We start from the raw sequence: 21,670 nt of genomic DNA, 5'->3' as shown, positions 1-21,670 counted from the left end.
TTTAATATATCTTGGGCCTATCTAGTGATTAGTGGGATGAGATACACCACCAAAGAGTATTTGTAGAAGGGTAATATTATTAGACCACAAGAAGGTTTATTGAAGGTTTATGAGAACAATAAGTACAATTACATTTGGTCAGCTATAATTATTGGGACCTTATGGAGTTTGTACAGATTTATCTGCTCCCTCTAAAAGCTGGATTAGAATCCCTTGTCCCCACACAGAGATTGTGTGCGACATCACTAGGAGATTATTCAAAATTGATGCTCCATTTTAGAAACTAGAAAAAATGATGGTTCCTCAGAGTAATGCAGACCGAGATAGGTCAAGGAATTACGATTGGAGTTAAGAATTGAACTTTGAACAACAGCTTGTTTTAAGAGAGAACAAAAACAGATTTTTTTTATTGGGAACTGGCCTGGAAAGATAATGCAATTTAATTACTGATCTAAGGACAATGTAGACAAATTGACATTGAGCTGTTGCTATGCTCATGTGGTAGCTGGTTGGATGTTGAATTGGCCAATCAAGGAAGGACAAGTCCTGACTGGGATTTAGCAGGAATTAGGATTTTTTTTGGAGACTCCTGGAGACATTGTGCTTGGCTTTGCTCTCTGTCTAATTTCTTTTCTGTCATTGAAATTTTAAATGTTCAGAGAAAAGAATCCCAGTCTGTAAGAAATAAGTAAATATTTCTAGAGGCCTACTGAAACGTTTAATAACTTTGGAATTTAAGCAAGATATACAATTTGTCTTGTTTGTGTACCCATTGAACAAGGATTTCATGTTTCATGTCATCAATTGTTGGAAACTGTTTATTGAGCTGGCAAATTAAAATTTGTTTATTTTCTTTTTTTGTTTGTTCCTTAACTGTGTGCCTGTCTGTCGGTGTGTGAGTGGGGGTTATAATCAAAGAAGATTGGGCTTTAGATTGTAGATATTAATTAGATTACCTTGTAGTTTATCTGTGTTCTGCTATAGTTACATTATTAGTTTTTATTTAAGTTATAAACTGGATGTCGAGGATCAGTGATTCATGAAGTGTGGTTAGGGACAATTGGGCAGTTTTGAGGGTCACTGAATGTTTTACTTTCACTGTGGTGCAAATCCAGTGGTTGGCTTATTTGGTTTGGCTTACTGTCCCTATGTTGTGAGATTCTTCAAAACACTCTGCAGTTCCACAACTGAGTAACAACCTATTGACAAATTGTTGTGGAAGGACCAGAGAGCAGATGAGCAGAAATTGTGCTGTTTAGTGATGTTTCTAATGTGGAATATATTGCCTGATAGGATAATGGAGGCTGAATCAATAGTAATTTTCCAATGGAAATTGGAAATATACTTAAAGAATGCAACTTTCCGAAAGAGCAGAGAAGTGATATTAATGAGGTGTCTAGACCAAAGAGCTGACGTGGACAATGGTGGGTGAATGGCCTCCATCTGTGTTGTAAAAATGAATGATTCAATGAATTCCAGTTTGTTTCCATTTATTTACCAGGTCATTATTTCTTTGCAGTGAACGCTGACAATCAATCCCAAAGGAGTAATGTCATTTAATGCTAATAAGAGGTTCAATACATTTCTGTGACTCAAATGCCTGAACTCGATTAACAGCCTGTGTGAATGAATTTACCGTATGATTATTTGGACTGACTGGGCTGGTAGGAGATGGACCAAGCATTGTACACATCGTCAATAAAGAATTTCCAGGCTTTTGGGGTCAACTGATGGTTCGAATTTAGAGCATGTTCAGATTGGGTGGATTGGCTATGCTAAATTGCCCATAGTATCTAGGGTGGGAAATGTAGGGATATGGTAGGGGGTGGGTCTGGGAGGGATGCTCTTCGGAGGGGCAATGCGGGCTCGATGGGCCAAATGGCCTGCTTCTACACTGGCGATTCTATGAGATCATGTTCAACAACTGCTGCTTGATCTGAGCGGATTTGACACCTTGAGCAGTCAAGTCATGTGACTCATGCTTGATTCCTGTCCAATCAAACAAAATAAAAAGGCAAAGAAATTGCTGGGATGTATGTGCAATAAACAACAGGAGAAACGGAACATTTTTTTTTTGACGATGTGCCTAGGAATTTGAGATTTTGGAGTCCCAACAAATAAATGCCGAGGTACCAGATAAATCCTTGTGTAACTCCTCATGAGGAATCTACAACGACACAATATGATTTGACACATTAAACACCAGTGGATTAATACTGGTTATGCAAAGTCCCAGGCTTATACTTTTCTAGCCAGAATTCACTGATTACATTTTTTTTATATCCAGGAGTCCTCTTACAGTCAAATAAAAGATTTTTTTTTCCACCAAATTACCTGTGATATTTTATTGTCTATTAACCATCACCAGCAAATCACTTGTGTTTGCATTTAATCAATTTACTTGGAAAACCTGTTAAGAGCATCAAAGGTGAGAGAAAGGGGGGAGAGAGCAAAATCAAAATGGAGTTGGAAGCGTTCACGCCCCCGCCCAACACACTGCGGTGCCCACCTCTCCTCTAAAGGCATTGAGAGTATTGGGGCACACCGTGTGCTCCCTCTGCAGGGACACCCAGGCCTGGATGTGACTGTGGAAGATGGGCAGCCAGTTCGGCCATAATGGTGCCCATCACGGTCCACTGCCTGGGCCTGTTAATGGCCAACTTGGCCAGGCCCAGGAGCAGAGCTATGAAGAGATTCCCCTCCTCACCGGGTACCCAAAGATCAGGAGGGACTGTTGGACTGAGGTGCAGCCGAAAACACAGGAAAAGTTTCTTCAAATAACTGAAAAGGGAGTGCAAACACCCATAACTAATATACACATGGGCCACGGGCTCCACGGTGTCGCTAAACAGACAGTTGGGCTGGGAGTCTGTGACTCACCACAATCTGCGGTTACACGGGACTGCTGCATGCAACACCCTCCATGCCAGATCCCTGAGGGAAACAGGGAGGACCCCCACTTAGTGAGCCCTCCACTGGGATTGCTGCTGCCCAGTGGTAAATGGGCACACCAAGGTGTGTCCGAGTGGTGGATGTAGGAGAAGAGGTGGATGGTGTCCAGCAGCAGTCTTTGCAGGCCGCGCCATTTTGTATCCCTATAAGACATAAAACACTTATTCTGGAGGTGGCTCAGGTTGTGAGCCACAGGCTCCCGGGAGAGGTACAGGACCCTGGGGCCAATTGGTCCAGGGGTACGTGCAGGCGGGATTCCAGCACATCCTCCAACGTTGGGTCTGAGCACTGCTGTTTTAAGGCTTCAGATGGCAGTGGGCATAAACCAGATATCTACTGCTGCCCTGTGTGCCAATTACTGTGGCAGCGTCCAGCCCAGGTCCCAGCCACGCAGCTCGTCCCCAACTCAGGTCATCCCCACAGCCATGGCCCACCCCTCTGATAGCCCGTCAAACCAGCGACTACAGAGGTGCGGATTCCTGAGTAGCGGCTCTCTCTGATGATAGCTGCCACTCCTGCCGGAGGGTAGGCCTGGCGCGATTTGACCATGTCCCAGATGTTGATCAGGTCTGAGGGTGACCTGCAAACGCTGGCGGTCAATGCATAGGAGCTGCGTGTCGTAACTGAGGATACACACCTGGCAGCTCATCTATTTATCCATGGATTAACATATAACCATTGGCTATTCTCTACTTCTATTGGTCTTGGGCATCCTGACCAGACTTTGCTCGATAACAACCCAAATCATATCTTCATTTTTCACCAGTTCAAATCAAATTTGTTACTGACTTCTAAGTGGCGCAGTGGCTCAGTGGTTGGCGCTGCTGCCTCACAGCGCCAGGGACCTGGGTTTGATTCCACCCTCGGGCAACTCTGTGTGGAGTTTTCATGTTCTCTGCCTGGGTTTTCTCCAGGTGCTCTGGTTTCCTCCCACAGCCCAAAGATGTGCAGGCTAGGTGGATTGGCCATGCTAAATTGCTCATAGTGTTCAGGGATGTGTAGATTGGGTGGGTTATGGGAATGGGTCTGGGGGTCAGTGTGGACTTGTTGGGCTGAGGGGCCTGTTTCCACAGTGTAGGGATTCTGTGAACCATAAAGTTAATTAATTAATTTTCTCCTGTCAACCTCATCACAAAAGGACTCATTCATAAGTCCAATGAAAACTGCTGCAAAAATGATACATTTTGCCAAACCTTTTGTCTTTTGCATTCATTCTTATATTTGCAAGAATACAATGTAAAGGAAAAAGTGTTATATAATATAAAAGGAAAGCGCTGATTGATGATGTTGTAGAACAGAGCGTTCTACAAGTTCAGGTCCATACTTCTTTGAAGTTTGTGTCACATGTAGACAGGGTGGGTAAAAAAGTGTTTAGCACGCTTGCCTCCATTGCTCAGCCCTTTGAGTATAGGAGTTGCAGCATCATGTTGAGGTGGTACAGGACATTGTTGAGGCTTCTTCTGGAGAACAGTGTGCAGTTCTAGTCCCCCTGCTATAGGAAGGACATTTTGAAACTGGAGAGGGTTCAGAAGAGATTTACCAGGACGTTGCCAGGAATGGAGGGTTTGAGTTATAAGGAGAGGCTGAATAAGCTGGGACTTTTTCACTGGAGCATAGGAGGTTAAGGGTTGGCACTTATAGAGGTATATTATCTCATGAGGTGTATAGATAAGGTGAATGACAGGTATCTTTTCCCTAGGGTGGAGGATTTCAAGACTAGGGGAAATGTTTTTAAGGTAACAGGAGAAAGATTTCAAAAATACTTGGGGGCAGTGGAATAAACTTCCAGAGGAAGTGGTGGATGTGGGTACAGTTAGAACATTTAAAAGACATTTGGATAAGTACATGAATAAGAAACATTTGGAGGGATATAGGCCAGGAACTGGCAGGTGGGAATAGTTTAGTTTGGGATTATATTCGGCATGGACTGATTGGACCAAAGGGTCTGTTTCTGTGCTGTATGATTGTATGGTGAAAACCTGTCCATCTTCTCTCACACCTATCCACCTCACCCATCTCACTGACCAATCCCCACCACTCCCTACCTGCATTCACCTATCACCATCCCACCTACCTTCCCCAGCCCCACCCCTCCTGTCTCTGTTTATTTCTGAGCTCCTCTCCCCCTCCCCATTTCTGAAGAAGGATTCCAACCCAAAACATCAACTTTCTTGCTCCTCTGATGCTGCCTGGCCTGCTGTGTTCCTCCAGCTTCACACTGTGTTGTTTCTGACTCCAGCATCTGCAGTTTTTGCTATCTCTCATGGTGAAAATTGTACGCTGATTAGTATAGGTGTTGTGGTGGGAAATGCACAAGTTAATGACAATTGACAGTTAACTGCCAGGCTATGTTTACATTTTAAACCACGTAGGTTGACTCTGATTGGTTAAGGCATTACCCTGACATATGAGCCAGTGAATGGCAGTCACTTATTTTGCAGAATTCTAACAGTGCAGTGCATAGGTGTATTCTTTCTGTCTGCAAAGAACAGGGGCCTGTGCATTAATATATGGAGATTGGGTATAATATGGTCACACAAGTACCCAACACTTCAAGCCTGACTGCAAATCCTAAATTAGTTATCAGTCTAGTTCTTTGCACATGCAGGATTATCCAGGAAATATCATCTAATTGTGGAATCACATCTAATGTCGGACATTGTGTTGCAAGATTTGCAAGAGTCGGCTGGTTGGTTACAGACAGTACCTTGCTTGTTGCAAACAGCCTGAAAAAATATGCTGTTTGATATGACCTGTCTGTGTTTGGGACATAGAGTCTATATACCCAGAATCACACCAACACTGAAACTCATTCCTGTAACAGACAAATTGTCTTTTCAGTTTGACAGTGGCTTCCTGTTTGTGGTGCTTACCACTTGCATTGGGTTCTGCATATTAGCAGCATGAAACAGCCATCATCACCCCCTGTTATTCAAATGTTTCCATGCAGCACATTCCAGACCCTAATTGACTCACTGAGTGAAAAAGTTTTATCTCACATCACCTTTGCTTCGTACTGAATCATGTCTGTGATGGCCTGGATTATTCATACACTTTCCTACGTTTATGGTAGTAGAATGATGGAAGAGTTTAAGAAGACACTATAATTAAGGTGACAGGATAATTTGAAGGGATTGAGAAGATGATAGTGTGTTTTGTTTTTCTTCTGATGGGAGGTTTCCCTTACACATTTTTCTTATTGACAGCATGCAGTGTGTAGAAATCAAAGGTAGAAGAAGTGAGTCAGAAACAAAGATAGAAATTGCTGGAAAAGCTCAGCAGATCTGGCAGCATCTGTGGTGAGAAATCAGAGTTAACATTTCAGGTCAAGTGACCCTTCTTCAGAACTGATTCCTCTCCAGCGATGCTGCCAGAACTTCTGAACTTGTCCAGCAATTTCTATTTTTGCTTCTGATTTATAGTATCCGTGGTTCTTTTGGTTTTTATGAAGTGTGAGTCAGATTCGAAGTGCTGGGCTGAGCTGGCTTTGTGAATTATCATGTATGTGAACACTTGCAATACAATCATTAATTGTGATGCCCCACTAAGATCTGATGTGCAATCACTTTGAAATTATGAAGAGCAACGTCTCAAAATAAACCACATCCTGCCTTGTAACCATTGCATTTGAATAAAGTAACAAGATGAACTAGAATGTGATATTTTCAAATTCTGAAAAGTTGGAATTTAATCAAGGAACAACACTAAAGAAGCTGTATGATGCATGTAGTTGTTCATTCTAGAGTATATCTAGTTCACACAGAGATCCCATTCTTCCAGGGATATTGCCTTCTCGAGTATCATCTTTAACACCACTATCATTTATATAAAATCAATAATATTCAGCAATCTTCATGGTAATTTATCAAGTGTTGGTGGTGAATGAGAAAGAGCAGAAGAAGTGTCTCAAAGACTGAATCAATGGCTCTCATACTGTTACCAGCATGCATAATTGCATTTTGAAATAATTTCCTTGGCAACACAGTGTACTGAAATTGTCCACCACTTTCATAACCATCATTCACAAGCTGAGTGACAGGCATTCTTAACAATCCAACTGCTTGTTTACTGCTTTCCTAATAAATTATAACCATGCTAAAAAAAAATCTACTCACAGGTAGACCACCTGTGAGCTGTGCGCATCAGGTTAGTTCCAAATTAGCAGTTGATGATATTCTTCAGAATTCACATATTATGTTTGGATTACATTGACAAGTCATGGCTTTGGTTGCAACCATTTTTGTTTTTCTGCTTTTATCTTCTTGTATTTTTTTTGCTGGAGTGTTTGCCCCTCGGGCTGAGGCTGGCAATGAACAGAATGTTCTCTTACTTTTAGTCCAACTGGTGATGGTATTAAATTTGTTTTGGCTCAGGTTGCAGCCAAGCCTGAAGGGAGATCTGAGGGAAAATATTCACTTATGCTGAATCTCACGAACTTTATAGATTCACAGAAGGAGGCCATTCATGTGTGTTTTGGTTCTCTGCATGAGCTAATCCCAACATCCTGCCACTTCTCCTTTGTCCTGCGCATTTACTCTCCATATTATCATCTGATCCAATTTGAAAGCCACAGCGGAAGCTGCTGCTTGCACACTCTCAGACGTTGCATTCTAGACCCTATCCACTTGCTGGACAATCATTATTTTCCTCACGTTGCCTTACAGTTAAAATAACTCCAAAAAAGTCAGCATGCCATCGCCAAGTAACCCTTTATTTACATGTGGAAAGCCCTTGACACTGATCCAGCTTCGTCAGAGTCAGCTCTCAGAGTGAACAGAACCTTTGACATTCCTGTTTAAATCTGTCAGCCAGGGGTCCCTGATTGGACTAGATTAACACTCCCAATCAGGGAACTCAGATTCCATCTGGCTGACCTCCTCAGAATCACTACAACATTCCCTTGGCATTCACCTTAATTCCTTTGATTCTTTGGCTTTGGCCAATGGGAACAGTTTCTTTCTATTTAGTCTGTTATCATTTTGAAAGCCTCTAACAGCTTTTCTTACTGGCTTCTCTTTGAGGCACTCAATGGAGGAACTAAGACAAGTTACAGTAATGGCCACTATCCAACCGTACAAAAATAATGGACAGGAAATAAACAGCTGGCCCATCAGTCCCAGTCTCTTCCTCTGGGTTAGACAGAAACCAAGTTCTTGGAGAATCTTTGCATTACAGAGAGAGTGAAGCAGTGTTTATTTTTATAACAGTGAATATACTTGAAAAATCCTTCATTGGAAGATTCTGAAGTTGTGAAAAGCACTATAGAAATGCAGCTCTTTCCTTTGGAAGTGCCTAGTGAGGAATGAAGGTTTTTATAAAGTTTGGCCCATACTCAGGTGGCACCAGTGGAGGTGGGCTATGGGGACAGCTGGCAGTAGCCTTTCCAATTACATGGCAACATTGGAACCTGGTCTTTCGCTGTAAAGAATGTAGTGGTCTTAACCTGATGGGAGATCCACGGACCCAGATTGACATGTGTCCGTGATGCCAACACTGTCTTATGTATTAGTTTTTTTTAATGCATTGATATTCTCCTGAGAAGGATGGAAGGAGACAGAAACATAAATGTAATGTTTCGCTGCTTCAGTACACTATGACTGTTTGTGGGGAATCAATCATAGAATCCCTTCCCAGTGCGAAAGAGGCTATTCGACCCATCAAGTCTGCACCAACCCTCCAAAGAGCATTTTACCCTGATTTATCCCTATAACCCTGCATCTCCCATGGCTAATCCACCTAGACTGCAAATCCCTGGACACTGCGGAGAATTTACCATGGCCAATCCACCTAACTGCACATCTTTGGACTGTGGGAGGAAATCGGAGCACCCGGAGGAAACCCACATAGACAGGGGAAGAATCAACAAATTCTGCACAGCTTTGCAATGGAATTGAACTCAGATCCCTGGCACTGTGAGGTAGCATAGCTAACCGCTGAGCCACTATGCTGCCCTAATAAACACAGGGAAAGACCTAGGTTAATGAAGAAAATTATGTAACTAAGTCTTAAAAATTTAGGTTTTCTAAAGAAGATCTATGTCAATGAAGGGTTAAATTAGTTAGGGGGAAGTTTTCCTTTTTTTGGTCCTTATGTTCCTGCTACAATAAGAGGAGTATTTTGAAGACAGTGGCATAGTGGTAATATCACAGGGTTAGCAATCCCAAACCCAGGCTAATGTTCTGGGGACATGGGCTCAAATCCCACCTTAGCAGACGGTAAATTTTGATCACGATAAAGATTCAGAATCTAATTGTAAGCATTGATTACTGTCCATCTGGCTAACCAATTCCCCATTATTCCTGCCATTCCCAGCTGGTCTGGCCTATACGTGACTCCAAATCCAGAATAATATGGCCAACTCTCAAATGCTTTCTGTGTAATTAAGAATGGGCATTGAATGCTGTCCTTACTGGCAACATCCACATGAATAAGAAAATTAACTGTAACTTCTATTATAGTTTTACTAATTGTCACAACTTGTTTGTTAAATATTGCCCTGAACATAATTGCAACTGAGTCCCAACATAACCAAACTCACTGGACCATTAGTAACTCAAGAGAAGAGACTGGGAATTCTGAAGCAAGTGACTCAGCCCCTGACTCCCCAAGGCTTCTAGATTGCAAATACATGACAGAAATCAGAGTAGAATGGAATACTCCCCATTGTCTGTGATAAATGCAACTGTACCAACACTCAGCAGACACTGAACCATTGTATATTCAAGAGGCGACTAGATACAGCACTTGGGGGGAATGGGATCAAAGGTTACGGGGAGAAAGCAGGATTAGGATATTGAGTTGGACAATTAGCCATGATAGTGATGAATGACTGAGCAGGCTCAAAGGGCCAAATGGCCTCCTCCTGCTCCTATCTTCTATGTTTCTATGTGGCAGGACAGTCAGCTTAATTGTCCTCCTATCCATCACATTAAAAAGTCAGCCTGACCGACACACCTCCAGTACACTATCAACAGGATGCACCAGAGCAACTTGTAAAGGCTTCTATTGCCAAACCTTTCAAACCCTGGGTCTCCACCATCTGGGCAGCAGGATTGCTGGGAACAAATTCCCCTCCATTTCATGCACTTTCCAACTTGAACGTATCTCACTGTTCTTTCATCATTGTTGACTCAAAAATCTGCAGCTTCTTCCACAGCACTGTGGGTGTACCTGCAATATAGGTCACTCATTGTACACATACACATGCCTGCAGCAGTCAGGAAGATGGTTCATCACCAGCTCCTCAACAAATCCTGCCCTTGCCAGAGATGCCCATATTCCTAGGGAATGAACTGTACTTATTTCAGTACATGCAGCTTGTGTTAAATTCAGTAGTGCTATCCCAGCTGAAAGTTATCCATGTCATTAATCAATGAATTATGTAGGTAAATACTCTCTGCTAAACAAAACATTGAGTTAAATAATCAGGCTATTGGCAGTTACCTAGAAAAGATATTGTGTGATACCAGCTCAGAGACGTCTCAATGAAAGTGATCTAAAGCGGAATTATAGATAGTAGGAACTGCAGATGCTGAAGAATCCGAGACAACAAGGTGCAGGGCTGGATGAACACAGCAGGCCAAGCAGCATCATAGGAGCAGAAAGGCTGACGTTTCGGGCCTAGACCCTTCATCAGAAAAGGGGGAGGGGAAGGGGGTTCTGAAATAAATAGGGAGAGAGTGGGAGGCGGATAGAAGATGGATAGAGGAGAGGATAGGTGGAGAGGAAACAAACAGGTCGAAGAGGCGGGGATGGAGCCAGTAAAGGTGAGTGTAGGTGGGGAGTTAGGGAGGGGATAGGTCAGTCCAGGGAGGACGGACAGGTCAAGGGGGCGGGATGAGGTTAGTCGGTAGGAGATGGGGGTGCGGCTTGAGGTGGGAGGAGGGGATAGGTGGGAGGAAGAACAGGTTAGGGAGGCGGGGATGAGCTGGACTGGTTTTGGGATGCGGTAGGGGGAGGGGAGATTTTGAAGCTTGTGGAATCCACATTGATACCATTGGGCTGCAGGGTTCCCAAGCGGAATATGAGTTGCTGTTCCTGCAACCTTCGGGTGGCATCGTTGTGGCCACTCTCTCCCTATTTATTTCAGAACCCCCTTCCCCTCCCCCTTTTCTGATGAAGGGTCTAGGCCTGAAACGTCAGCCTTTCTGCTCCTATGATGCTGCTTGGCCTGCTGTGTTCATCCAGCACTGCACTTTGTTGTCTCTTAAAGCGGAATTATATCAGCTTGTATTAATGGAACTATCACTCCTCCCTAAACTAATGTGATCAAATCCACTGTGATCAAATCTGAAAGTGGTGAATATTTGGTTTTTGATAGACAACTTTGCTGTCTAGTGTTTTGCTATATTTTGCTTCAGGTTTCCTCAGACTGACTTTTAAAGCTGCAATCAAAATTTGGCAATAATTAGCTTTGCAGTTGATCATCAGATGCTGAAAGCAGAGGGTGAAGTGATTCCTGTACCTACCCTCTTCCTGGGAATTACAACCCGACTGCATCTAGAGGGTGTAGAAAGCTTTGAGGCTGACACTCTATCAGACTGGTTCCATGTCTATTTGATCTACTCTGTAACAATCGGTTGATACGCTGGATGTAGCCCTGGCAGATCCCTCCATGAAAATTAAAACAAGTTACAGTAGATGCTGGAGATCTGAAATAAAAACAGTGCTGGAGAAACTCAACACGTCTGGCAGCATCCGTGGAGAGAGAAACAGATTTCATCTTTCAAGTGTGGTATGACTTTCTTTCAGACTTGAGAGTGGTGGCTTGAGGAAGAGAAATAGGAGGGAATTGAGGACCAATCCTTGGTGGTATCCAGAAGTGACTCTGCAGGGGATGGTGGAGAATCAAGGGTAGACAATAATTTGACAATTAACACTCCTCCCAGTCTGTGGATGGGATATGCACAAATAATTAATATTTAGAAACTCTCTCTGTGACAGCACTGCGGAGCAGCTTCACATTACGAGTTGAGAGGTTTAATCAGAAAGCCCACAGGAAATTAGGGAAGGACATTTATTAAAAATGAATAGAAAACCTAGTTCAGCAAACTTGAATACACTTTACACAAAAAGGCAGGCAAAAGCTGGAAGTAATATTAAACAAACATAAAGAACAAAAATCCAAAAATGTAACATGTCAAAGACACATTTAGCTCTTTGCTGTTTTGGAGGGAAGGTGTTTTGCTTTTTGTGAATTAACTGCTGCATAGGTACTACACTTCCAATGTGTTCTGACTGATCTGGGTGTAGAACTGCTAAGAAATGTGTGATACACACAGCGTTGTGAGCTAGGAGGCCTTGCTGGTAAGAAACACAAAACCTAATGCTGACGTAGAGCCAGAGAAGATGCTGGGGGCACTCAGGGGAGAAGGTGCACAAAGAACAGGGTGGAGAGGCTGGGGGCACTCATGAAGGAGCGATGTCTGCATCATGATTCACGAAAAGGTCACAATGGAGATGCTGCCCCACAACAAGGTCCATAAGACCATAAGACATAGGAGCAGAAAGTAGGCCATTCAGCCCATCGAGTCTGCTCCATCATTCAATCATAGCTGATAAGTTTCTCAATCCCATTCTTCCAATTTCTCCCCATAACCTTTGATCCCCTTGACAATCAGGAACATATCTATCTCTGTCTTAAATACTCAATGACCTGGCCTCCACAGCCTTCTGTGGCAATGAATTCTATAGATTCACCACTCTCTGACTGAAGAAGTTTTTCCTTATCTCCGTTCTAAAGGGTCTTCCCTTTACTCTAAGACTATGCCCTCGAGTCCTAGTCTCTCCTGCCATTGGAAACATCTTCTCAATGTCCACTTTGTCCAGGACATTCAGTATTCTGCAAATCTCAATTAGTTCCCCCCTCAGCCTTCTAAACTGCATCGATTATAGACCTAGAGTCCTCAAACATTCCTCATATGTTAAGCCTTTCATTTCTCAGATCATTCTCATGAACCTCGCCTAGACCTGCTCCATGGCCAGGACATCCTTCCTGAGGTATCCTGGCCAAAATGGCTCATAATACTCTAAATGTGGTCTGACCAGAGCTTGATAAAGCCTCAGAAATACACAGACAAAAACAGAAGTTGCTGGAAAAGCTCAGCAGGTCTGGCGGCATGTGTGAAGGAAAAAACAGAGTTAACGTTTCGGGTCCGGTGACCCTTCCTCAGAAATACATCCCTGCTTTTATGCTCTACAAATAAATGGCAACGTTGTATTCATCTTCCTAACTACTGACTCAACCTGTAAATTTACCTTAAGAGAATCCTGGACCAAAACTCCCAAGTCCCTTTGCACTTCAGATTTCTGAATTTTCTCCCCATTTGGAAAATAGTCTATGCCTCTATTCTTTCTACCAAAGTGCATGGCCTCACACTTTCCCACATTGTACTCCATCTGCCACTTCTTTGCCTGCTCTCCTAACCTGTCTAAATCCTTCTGCAGCCTCCCTGCCTCCTCAATACTACCTGTCCCTCCACCTATCTTTGTATCATCTGCAAACTCAGCCAGAATGCCCACAGTTCCTTCATCAAGACCATTAATGTACAAAGTGAATAGTGGTGGTCCCAACGCTGGCCCTTGTGCAACACCACTAGTCATCAGCTGCCATCGTGAGAAAGACCCTTTTAAACCCACTTTCTGCTTGCCTGTAACACCATGGGCTCTTATCTTACTCAGCAGCCTTCTGTGTGGTACCTTGTCAAAGGCCTTCTTGAAGACCAGGTAGACAACATCCATTGACTCTCCTTGGTCTAACCAGCTCATTACCTCCTCAAAGACTTCTAGCAGATTTGTCAGGCATGACCTCCCCTTGATGAAACCATGCTGACTTTGCGCTATTTTACCATGCACTTCCAAATATTCAGAAATCTCATCCTTCACAATGAACTCTAAAATCTTACCAACGTCTGAGGTCAGTCTAATCAGCCTATAATTTCCTGTCTTTTGCATTACTCCCCTCTTAAACAGGGGGGTTACGTAAGCAATTTTCCAGTCCTCTGGAATGCTCTTGACTCCAGTGAAAGATCACCATTAACGCTTCCACTATCTCCTCAGCTATCTCCTTCAGAACTCTGGGGTGTAGTCCATCTGGTCCAGGTGGTTAATCCATCTTCAGACCTTTCAGTTTTTCTAGCACCTTCTCCTTGGTGATGGTCAACAAATTCATCTCTGACCGCCACCCCACCGACCCTCTTGAAGTTTTAGGATATTACTTGTGTATTCCACCATAAAGACTGACACAAAGTATTTATTCAGTTCCTCTGCCATTTCTTTGTTCCCCATTACTACTTCTTCAGCTTCATTTTCCAGCAGCCCAATGTTCACTTTTGCCTCCCTTTTGTTCTTTATATATCTAAATAAACTCTTGCAATCCTTTTTTCTGTTACTGACTAGCTTACCCTCATATTTAATCTTCTCTCTCCTTATTTCTTCTTTCGTTGTCCCCTGTTGGTCTTTGTAGGCTTCCCAATTCTCTGGCTTCCCACTGCCCTTCACTACATTGTATGCTTTCTCTTTTGCTTTTATGCTGTCCTTGACTTCCCTAGTCAGCCATTGTTGTCTCATCCTCCCTGTACCATGCTTCTTTTTCCTAGGGATGAATTTTTGCTGTCTCCCGAATTACTCCCAAAAGCTCCTGTCATTGCTGTTGCACTGTCGTTCCTGCTAGGCTCCTCTTCCAGTCAATTTTGCCCAGCTCCTCCCTCACACATCTGTAGTTGCCTTTATTCAACTGTAATACTGTTACATCTTATTCCACCTTCTCCCTCTCAAATTGCAGAGTAAATTCTATCATATTATGGTCACTGTCCCCAAATGGTTCCTTCACCTTAAGCTCCCTTATCAAGTCTGCCTCATCGCACAACACTAAATCCAGAATTGCCTGTTTCCGAGTGGATTCCACCACAAGCTGGTCCAAAAAGTCATCTCATAGACATTCCACAAATTTCTTTTCTTGCAATCCACCATGGTGATTTTCCCAGTCCACCAGCATATTGAAATTCCCCCAGATCACTGCAACCTTGCCTTTCTTACACGCCTTTTCTATCTCCTGGTGTATCTTGTGCTCCAAATCCTGACTACTACTTGGAGGCCTGTACGTAACTCCCATTATGGTTCTTTTTTACCTTTGCGTTTCCTCAACTCTACCCACACAGATTCTACATCTAGTCCTACTTTGTTTCTTGCTATTGATTTAATTTCATTTCTTACTAATAAGGCAATCCCACCCTCTCTGCCCACCTGCCTGTCTTTGATAGGATGTATATCCTTGGGTTTTTAGCTCCCGCTCCTGGTTCCCCTGCAGCAACGTCTTCATGATACCCACATCATACCTGCCATTTTCAAACTGCGCCACAAGTTCATTTACCTTATTTCATATACTGCGTGCATTCAGATATAACACTTTCAGTCCTGTATTGACCATCCTTCGTCTCATTGCCATTTGTTTATCCAGTGTGTTTGAAGTTTGATTCCGAACCCCTTCCATACACTGTCCTATTGTGTATGCTGGAAACTTTAATCACCCGAATTCTCCTTTCTTCTCACAGTTTTCATATTTTTCCATATAGTTGAATCCATCCCCACAGACATTAACCTGCTGCTTTGTTTCTCATTGGGCATGATACTTCTGAGTTTTACCTTTCCCTCCACCCCTGCAACTTTCCAGTTTAAAGTCCCGTTGACCACCCTATTTATCCTTTTCGCTAGAACACGGGTCCCAGCTCGGTTCAGGTGGAGACCGTCCCAAAGGTACAGATCCCTCCTGTTCCAACACTGATGCCAGTGCCCTGTGAAAAGGAACTCCTCCTTCCCACACCACTCTTTTAGTCATGTGTTTATTTCCCTTGTTCTCGTGTCCCTATGCCAATTTGCACGTGGCTTGGGGGGTAATCTGGAGATTATAACCCTTGTGGACCTGCTCTTTAATTTAGTTCCAAGTTCCTGATAACTCCTAAATGGGTCCTCTTTCCTAGTCTTGCCTATGTTGTCTGTCCCGATGTGAACCACAACAACTGAATCCTCCCTTTCCCACTCCAATATATTTTCAAGTCGGTCAGAGATGTCCTGCACCCTGTCCTGGGCAGGTAACACACCTTGCGAGACTCTCAATCCTGCTTACAAAGGATACTATCTATCCCCCTAATTATAGAATCCCCTACAACTACCACTTGTCTTTTTGCTCCCCCTTCTGGAATGGCCTCCTGTACCACGGTGCGGTGGTCAGGTGGGTCATCCTCCCTGCAGCCCTTTTCCTCATCCTCACAGGGAGCAAGTACCTTGTACCTGTTGGACAAGGTCAAGAGCTGAGGCTCCTCTTTTCCTGACTCACTTTCAGTCACACCCTGCTGTCCCTGGCCACTGACCAAATTTGTGGTATTTAATCTACAGGTGTGAATGCCTCCTCCTGAAACAGTGTCCAGGTACTTCTCCCCCTCCCGGATGTGCTGCAGCGTCTAAAGCTCGGACTCCAGCTCATCAATTTTGAAGTTCCTCCAGCAATCAACACTTGCTGCAGATGTGGTCACTGGAGCTCACAATGGGATCAGCCAGCTCCCACATCATACAGCTACAGCACATCACCTGCCCAGCCATCTCTACTTAGATAATTACTTTATTCGTCAGGTAATCCCTGGTTTGTTAATTATTTATTAATTAATTCTGTGGGGTTTTTTAAAATTTAGGACAGATTTCCTAGCCAAACAGGTCATGGCCCTCCTGTGACGTCACTATTTTCAGTTTGGTTTCAGTTCATCCGTGTGCTCTTCCATCTGACCCTGCTCCCTGGAAACAAAGCCGCGAATCCCCAAGGTAAGTTAGATTTATACTAACTGTGCTCCCGGAGCTCCTCCTTCTGGCTCCGCTCTCTAGAAACAAGGTCTGGCTAGTACTTGATCCCAAAGATCTCAACGAGAAAAGAATCTTGTAAACCCGTAGCTGGCAGCATGCTGGGGAACCTTAGAAATGGCATTCAAGAGCTCTTTTCAGAAATAGTGATATGTACAGGTGGTCTTGAGGATTGTGGTTACATCTCTCACAGACATAACCACACGTGGGAGCATTTCTTTGCACTAGTTTGGCTTCTGTCACTCATCATCAAGACTCAAAGTAATCTCACAATTGTTGCAACTGATTAGATCAGATAGAATCCCTACAGTACAGAAATAGGTCATTTGGCCCATTGAGTCTGCACTGACCCTCCGAAGAGTCTCCCGACCAGACCCACACCCCCTCCCCATAACCCCAACTAACTCACCTAGCATGCACATCCCTGGACATTATGAGATCATTTTTAGGAACAGAAACAAAGTTGCTGGAAAAGCTCAGCAGACCAGTTCTGAGGAAGGGTCACTGGACCCGAAACGTTAACTCTGTTTTCTCCTTCACAGATGCTGCCAGACCTGCTGAGCTTTTCCAACAACTTTGTTTTTGTTCCTGATTTACAGCAGTTCTTTTGGTTTTTATGGAGATCATTTTTAGCATGGTCAATCCACCGAACCTACACATTTTTGCACCAAGAAGAAACCCTCACAGACACGGGGAGAATATGCAAACTCCACACGGTCACCCAAGGCTGGGATTGAGCCCAGGCCCCTGGCACTGTGAGGTAGCAGTGCTAACCACTGACCCACCGTGCCACCCAATGGATGAGTGTGGTGCTTAATAACTCCAACAGGTTGGTTCAGTCTCGATTTAGGCTGAAGTCGTTCTAGGGGCCACTTAGTCCAATATGATATCATGGCATAATATGAGCATACAAACTAGGAGCAGACACTAGCCATTCAGCCTCTCGAGCTTGCTACAGCATACAATAAGATCATAGCTTATGTAATTGATACATGAACTTTGTATTCTGCCCACCTCTGATAACCTTTCATCCCTTGCTGAACAAGAATCTCACTCCCTCTGACTTTAAAATGTTCAAGGGCTCTGCTTCACCAGCTTTTCAGGGAGAGAAGTTCCAAATCCTCACAACCCTCTGAAGGAAAGCATCTTGCTTGATCTCCAATTTGAATGGACAATCCCTGATTTTTAAACAGTGACCCTTGTTCTAGATTCTCCCGTAAGAGGATACGTTCTCTCTATATCTAGCCTGTCAAGACACCTAAGGATCTTATATGTTTCAACCGAGTTGCCTCTAACTCTTCTAAACTCCAGTGGGTACAAACCTCGCCAGTCCAACCTTTCCTCATAAGACAATCCCTTGTACCAGTTATTAGTTCCGTAACTGCCTCCAACAATTTGACATCCCTCCATGAGTAAAATGATCCATTGTGAGCACAGTACTACAAGTGTGGACTCACCAGTGCTGTGTATAATGGAAATCATGGATAATATCACAGAAAGACTGCTAGAGATGGTGATGTGTGGAGGACCGTGTCAACTTCTTGACAACAAAACACTCCTCATTGAAAGAGAAGTAGAGCGAAACTCTTGGTTATTTCAAAGACTCCGTTGACAACAGTCCTGAAGACCATTGTGATAGGTGGCTCAGTGGTTAGCACTGCTGCCTCACAGCAGCAGGGGCCCAGGTTTGATTCCACCCTCGGGCAACTGTATGTATCGAGTTTGCATGTTCTCCCAGTGTCTGCGTGGGTTTCCTCCAGGTGCTCCAGTGTCTTCCCACAGTCCAAAGATGTGCAGGTTAGGTGGATTGGCCATGCTAAATTGCCCAAAGTGTTCAGGGATGTGTAGGTTAGGTGGGTTTGGGGAATGGGTCTGGATGGGATACTCTGAGGGTCGGTATGGACTTGTTGGGCCAAAGGGCCTGTTTCCACACTGTAGGGATTCTATGAAGTTCCACTCCTGAGGCTAGGACTGATTTAAACTGATATCAACACATGGTCTTTTTCTCTCTCAGTTGGAGATGAACTATCCAATGTGACTGTTTCAAACAAGAACATAATTCTCCCAGATGCTCTGCTCAATGTTTGTCCCTGAACCAACACCTGAGACAGGTGCTTTGGTACTTCGTATCGTCATAAGGTGGTGAAAAAGTTTATATTAATGTCAGTATTTTTCAACACTTCTTCCCACGGTCCATTTTCTTTAAGCACGCTATGCAATAAGCATTCCATTTACTCCTTAAAGCTAATTAAAGAAAGTACTTCTTAAAAATGTAATCTTTAATGTGATGTGACATTGCTAGCAAGACATCATGTGTTGCTTGATCCTAACCGTCCTTGAACTGAATTGCTTGGTGGGTTATTTCAGAGGATAGTTATGTGTTAGCTTCATTACTGTGGATCTGGAGTCACAGGTAGGCCAGGCCTGGTAGGGAGAACATATTTCCTTCCCTTAAGGACATTTGTGAACTAGATGGGTTTATTTTTTACCCTTATTTGATGATAATTGTCACAGTCACTATTATTGAGACATTTATAATTCCAGATTGTTGAATTTTATATAAATTACACTAGTTCCTGTGGTGAGATTTGAACCAGAGTAGCATTAGGCTGGGTTCCTGGGTTATTGGTCTAGTAGCATTGCCAGTATGCTGACTTGCTTCTAGTAAGGGGCTTTGCACAATCCTCCTTCCATGCCAGGTAGAATGATTGTGGTGGTGGTGTCATTGGTCTTAGTAATAACCTGAAACCCAGGCTAATGTCCTGGGGTCAAGTTTCAAATCCCACCATGACAGTTAGTTAAATTTGAATTCAATATAAAAAGGGAATAGGGGAAACAAAAACAGGGATTTTTAAAAAAGGCACATTATCATCATCATAAAAATGTATCTAGTTCACTAATGTACATTAAGGAAGGAAATCTGCCATCCTTACCTGGTCTTGCTAACAGCTGAGTCCAGACATGACCATATGACATAAGAGCAAAATTAGGCCATTTGGCCCATCAAGTCTGCTCCATCATTTGATCATGGCTAATATGTTTCTCAATCCCGTTCTCCTACCTACTCCTCTTAGTCTTTTATCCCCTGAATAATCAAGAACCTATCTAGCTCTGTCTTAAATGCACTCAATGACTTGGCCACAGCAAGGTGCCTGACTCTTAATGTTCTCTGATCAATGAAGGTCATGTCTCACTGAGTAAGTGATTACCTTACTATTGGTGACGTCACTGAATTAACCACACTGACGACACACAAAGTGGGGCACTGTGGGTCAGGAACAAGTGATGAAGGTTTTGTGAAGTTATTGCAATAACCCCTCCCAACTGATGGGTCCCTCAATTTACTGTCCCTGAGCTCTATTGAGCATGAAGACATCTGACACCATTTGTTATACAAAAAATAGGAATAACTTTTAACACTGAAACTAGTTTTCAATTCCAGATTTTATGAATTGACAATAAATTCCACCAACTGCTATCGTGGGGTTTGAACCTGTGCCCATACAGCATTATCCTTTGCCTTTGAATTAATGGTTCAGTGTTTTACTACAGTGAGATGACTAGTACACATATATACCTGTCTTATTGCTATTTGGATTTTCTGGCTGCAGTTTGCACATAGTTGGATAAAGAGTTGAGCTTATGTCTTTGGCTGTATCTACTGATCCATGCAGCCACTCTACAGAAAGAAATAGAGCAACTAATAATGTTGGCAGAACCCATGACAACAGATCTACTTGTGAGGTGAATTCCCTGAGTGTGTACTTACTGTAAATGAATGGTTCTGGAAATATCATTTTTGAGAAAAAAATTTTGGATGGTACTTACTTTGATGCTTGTACATTTGTGAACAGCACAGACCCTCCCCCATTTATCTTCTCACACAGATCTCCTCATTAGCTTGTGAGTTTTTTAAAATTCATTCATGGATTGTGGGTGTCACTGGCTAGGCCAGTATTTATTGCCCATCCCTTAATTACCCAGAGGCGGTTAAGAGTCAGCCACGTTGCTGTGGGTCTGGAGTCACATGTAGGTCAGACCAGGTAAGGATGGCAGTTTCCTTTCCTAAAGATCATTAGTGAACCAGGTGGGGTTTTCCAGCAATCAACAATGGATTCATGGTCATCATTAGATTCTTAATTTCAGATTTTTGTTGGATTCAAATTCCACCATCTTCCACAACAACAAAAACAGAAATTGCTGGAAAAACTCAGCAGGTCTGGCAGCATCTGTGGAGTGAAACTAGAATTAACATTTCAGACCCGAAACGTTAACTTTTCTTTCTAGCTATTGATATGCCAGACCTGCTGAGCTTTTCCAGCAACTTCTGTTTTTGTTTCTGATTTTCAACATCCGCAGTTCTTTTGGTTTTTATCTACCATCTTCCATGGTGAGATTTGTACCTGAGTCCTTAGGACATTACTTGGGTCTGTGGTTAAACATTCCAGCCATTAATACCGCAAGGCCATCGCCTCCCCGTTACTTAATGTTTCTTAAAGTTCCTAATGCTTTGGTTGAGTTGTCCAGTTATCCACTTTGCTGATGCTGCATTTGTACACACTGCAGTGACAACAGCTGTGGGTTTCTTGGATTTTCACAGCACTTAGACTCAGGGGCAAATTAGGCTAAGCTCCACAGGGACAGTAATCATCAGGACCTACCAATACCAATACTAATCACAAAGTCCCTAACACACGATTGGGATCTGGGAAGTGCTTAGTAGATTGTTTTTGGCCCCTCTATTTCCAAACCTTTGGCTTTCTGAAAGAGCTGTCCAATCAATCCTACAGCCACTGCTCTTTCTGCAAAGCCGTGCATATTTCTCTTTTCTCGCTACCCCTCCAATTTCCCTTTCGGTGTGTCTAATGTT

General features: G+C 43.2%; 1 protein-coding gene across 1 annotated transcript in view; it reads left to right on the top strand.

The window, feature by feature from the left end:
* Positions 1-3,001: 3,001 nt before the first annotated feature.
* The window catches only part of LOC125486544, a 96,857-nt gene continuing 78,188 nt past the window's right edge, over positions 3,002-21,670 (top strand). The window contains exon 1 of the mRNA XM_048614385.1: positions 3,002-3,191. Within this exon, the coding sequence (XP_048470342.1) occupies positions 3,002-3,191 (190 nt within the window). The remainder of the gene's footprint in view (positions 3,192-21,670) is intronic.

Source organism: Rhincodon typus, chromosome 30 (genome assembly GCF_021869965.1).
Source record: "Rhincodon typus isolate 14 chromosome 30, sRhiTyp1.1, whole genome shotgun sequence".
NCBI lineage: Eukaryota > Metazoa > Chordata > Chondrichthyes > Orectolobiformes > Rhincodontidae > Rhincodon > Rhincodon typus.
This window is presented reverse-complemented; position numbering and strand designations above follow the sequence as displayed.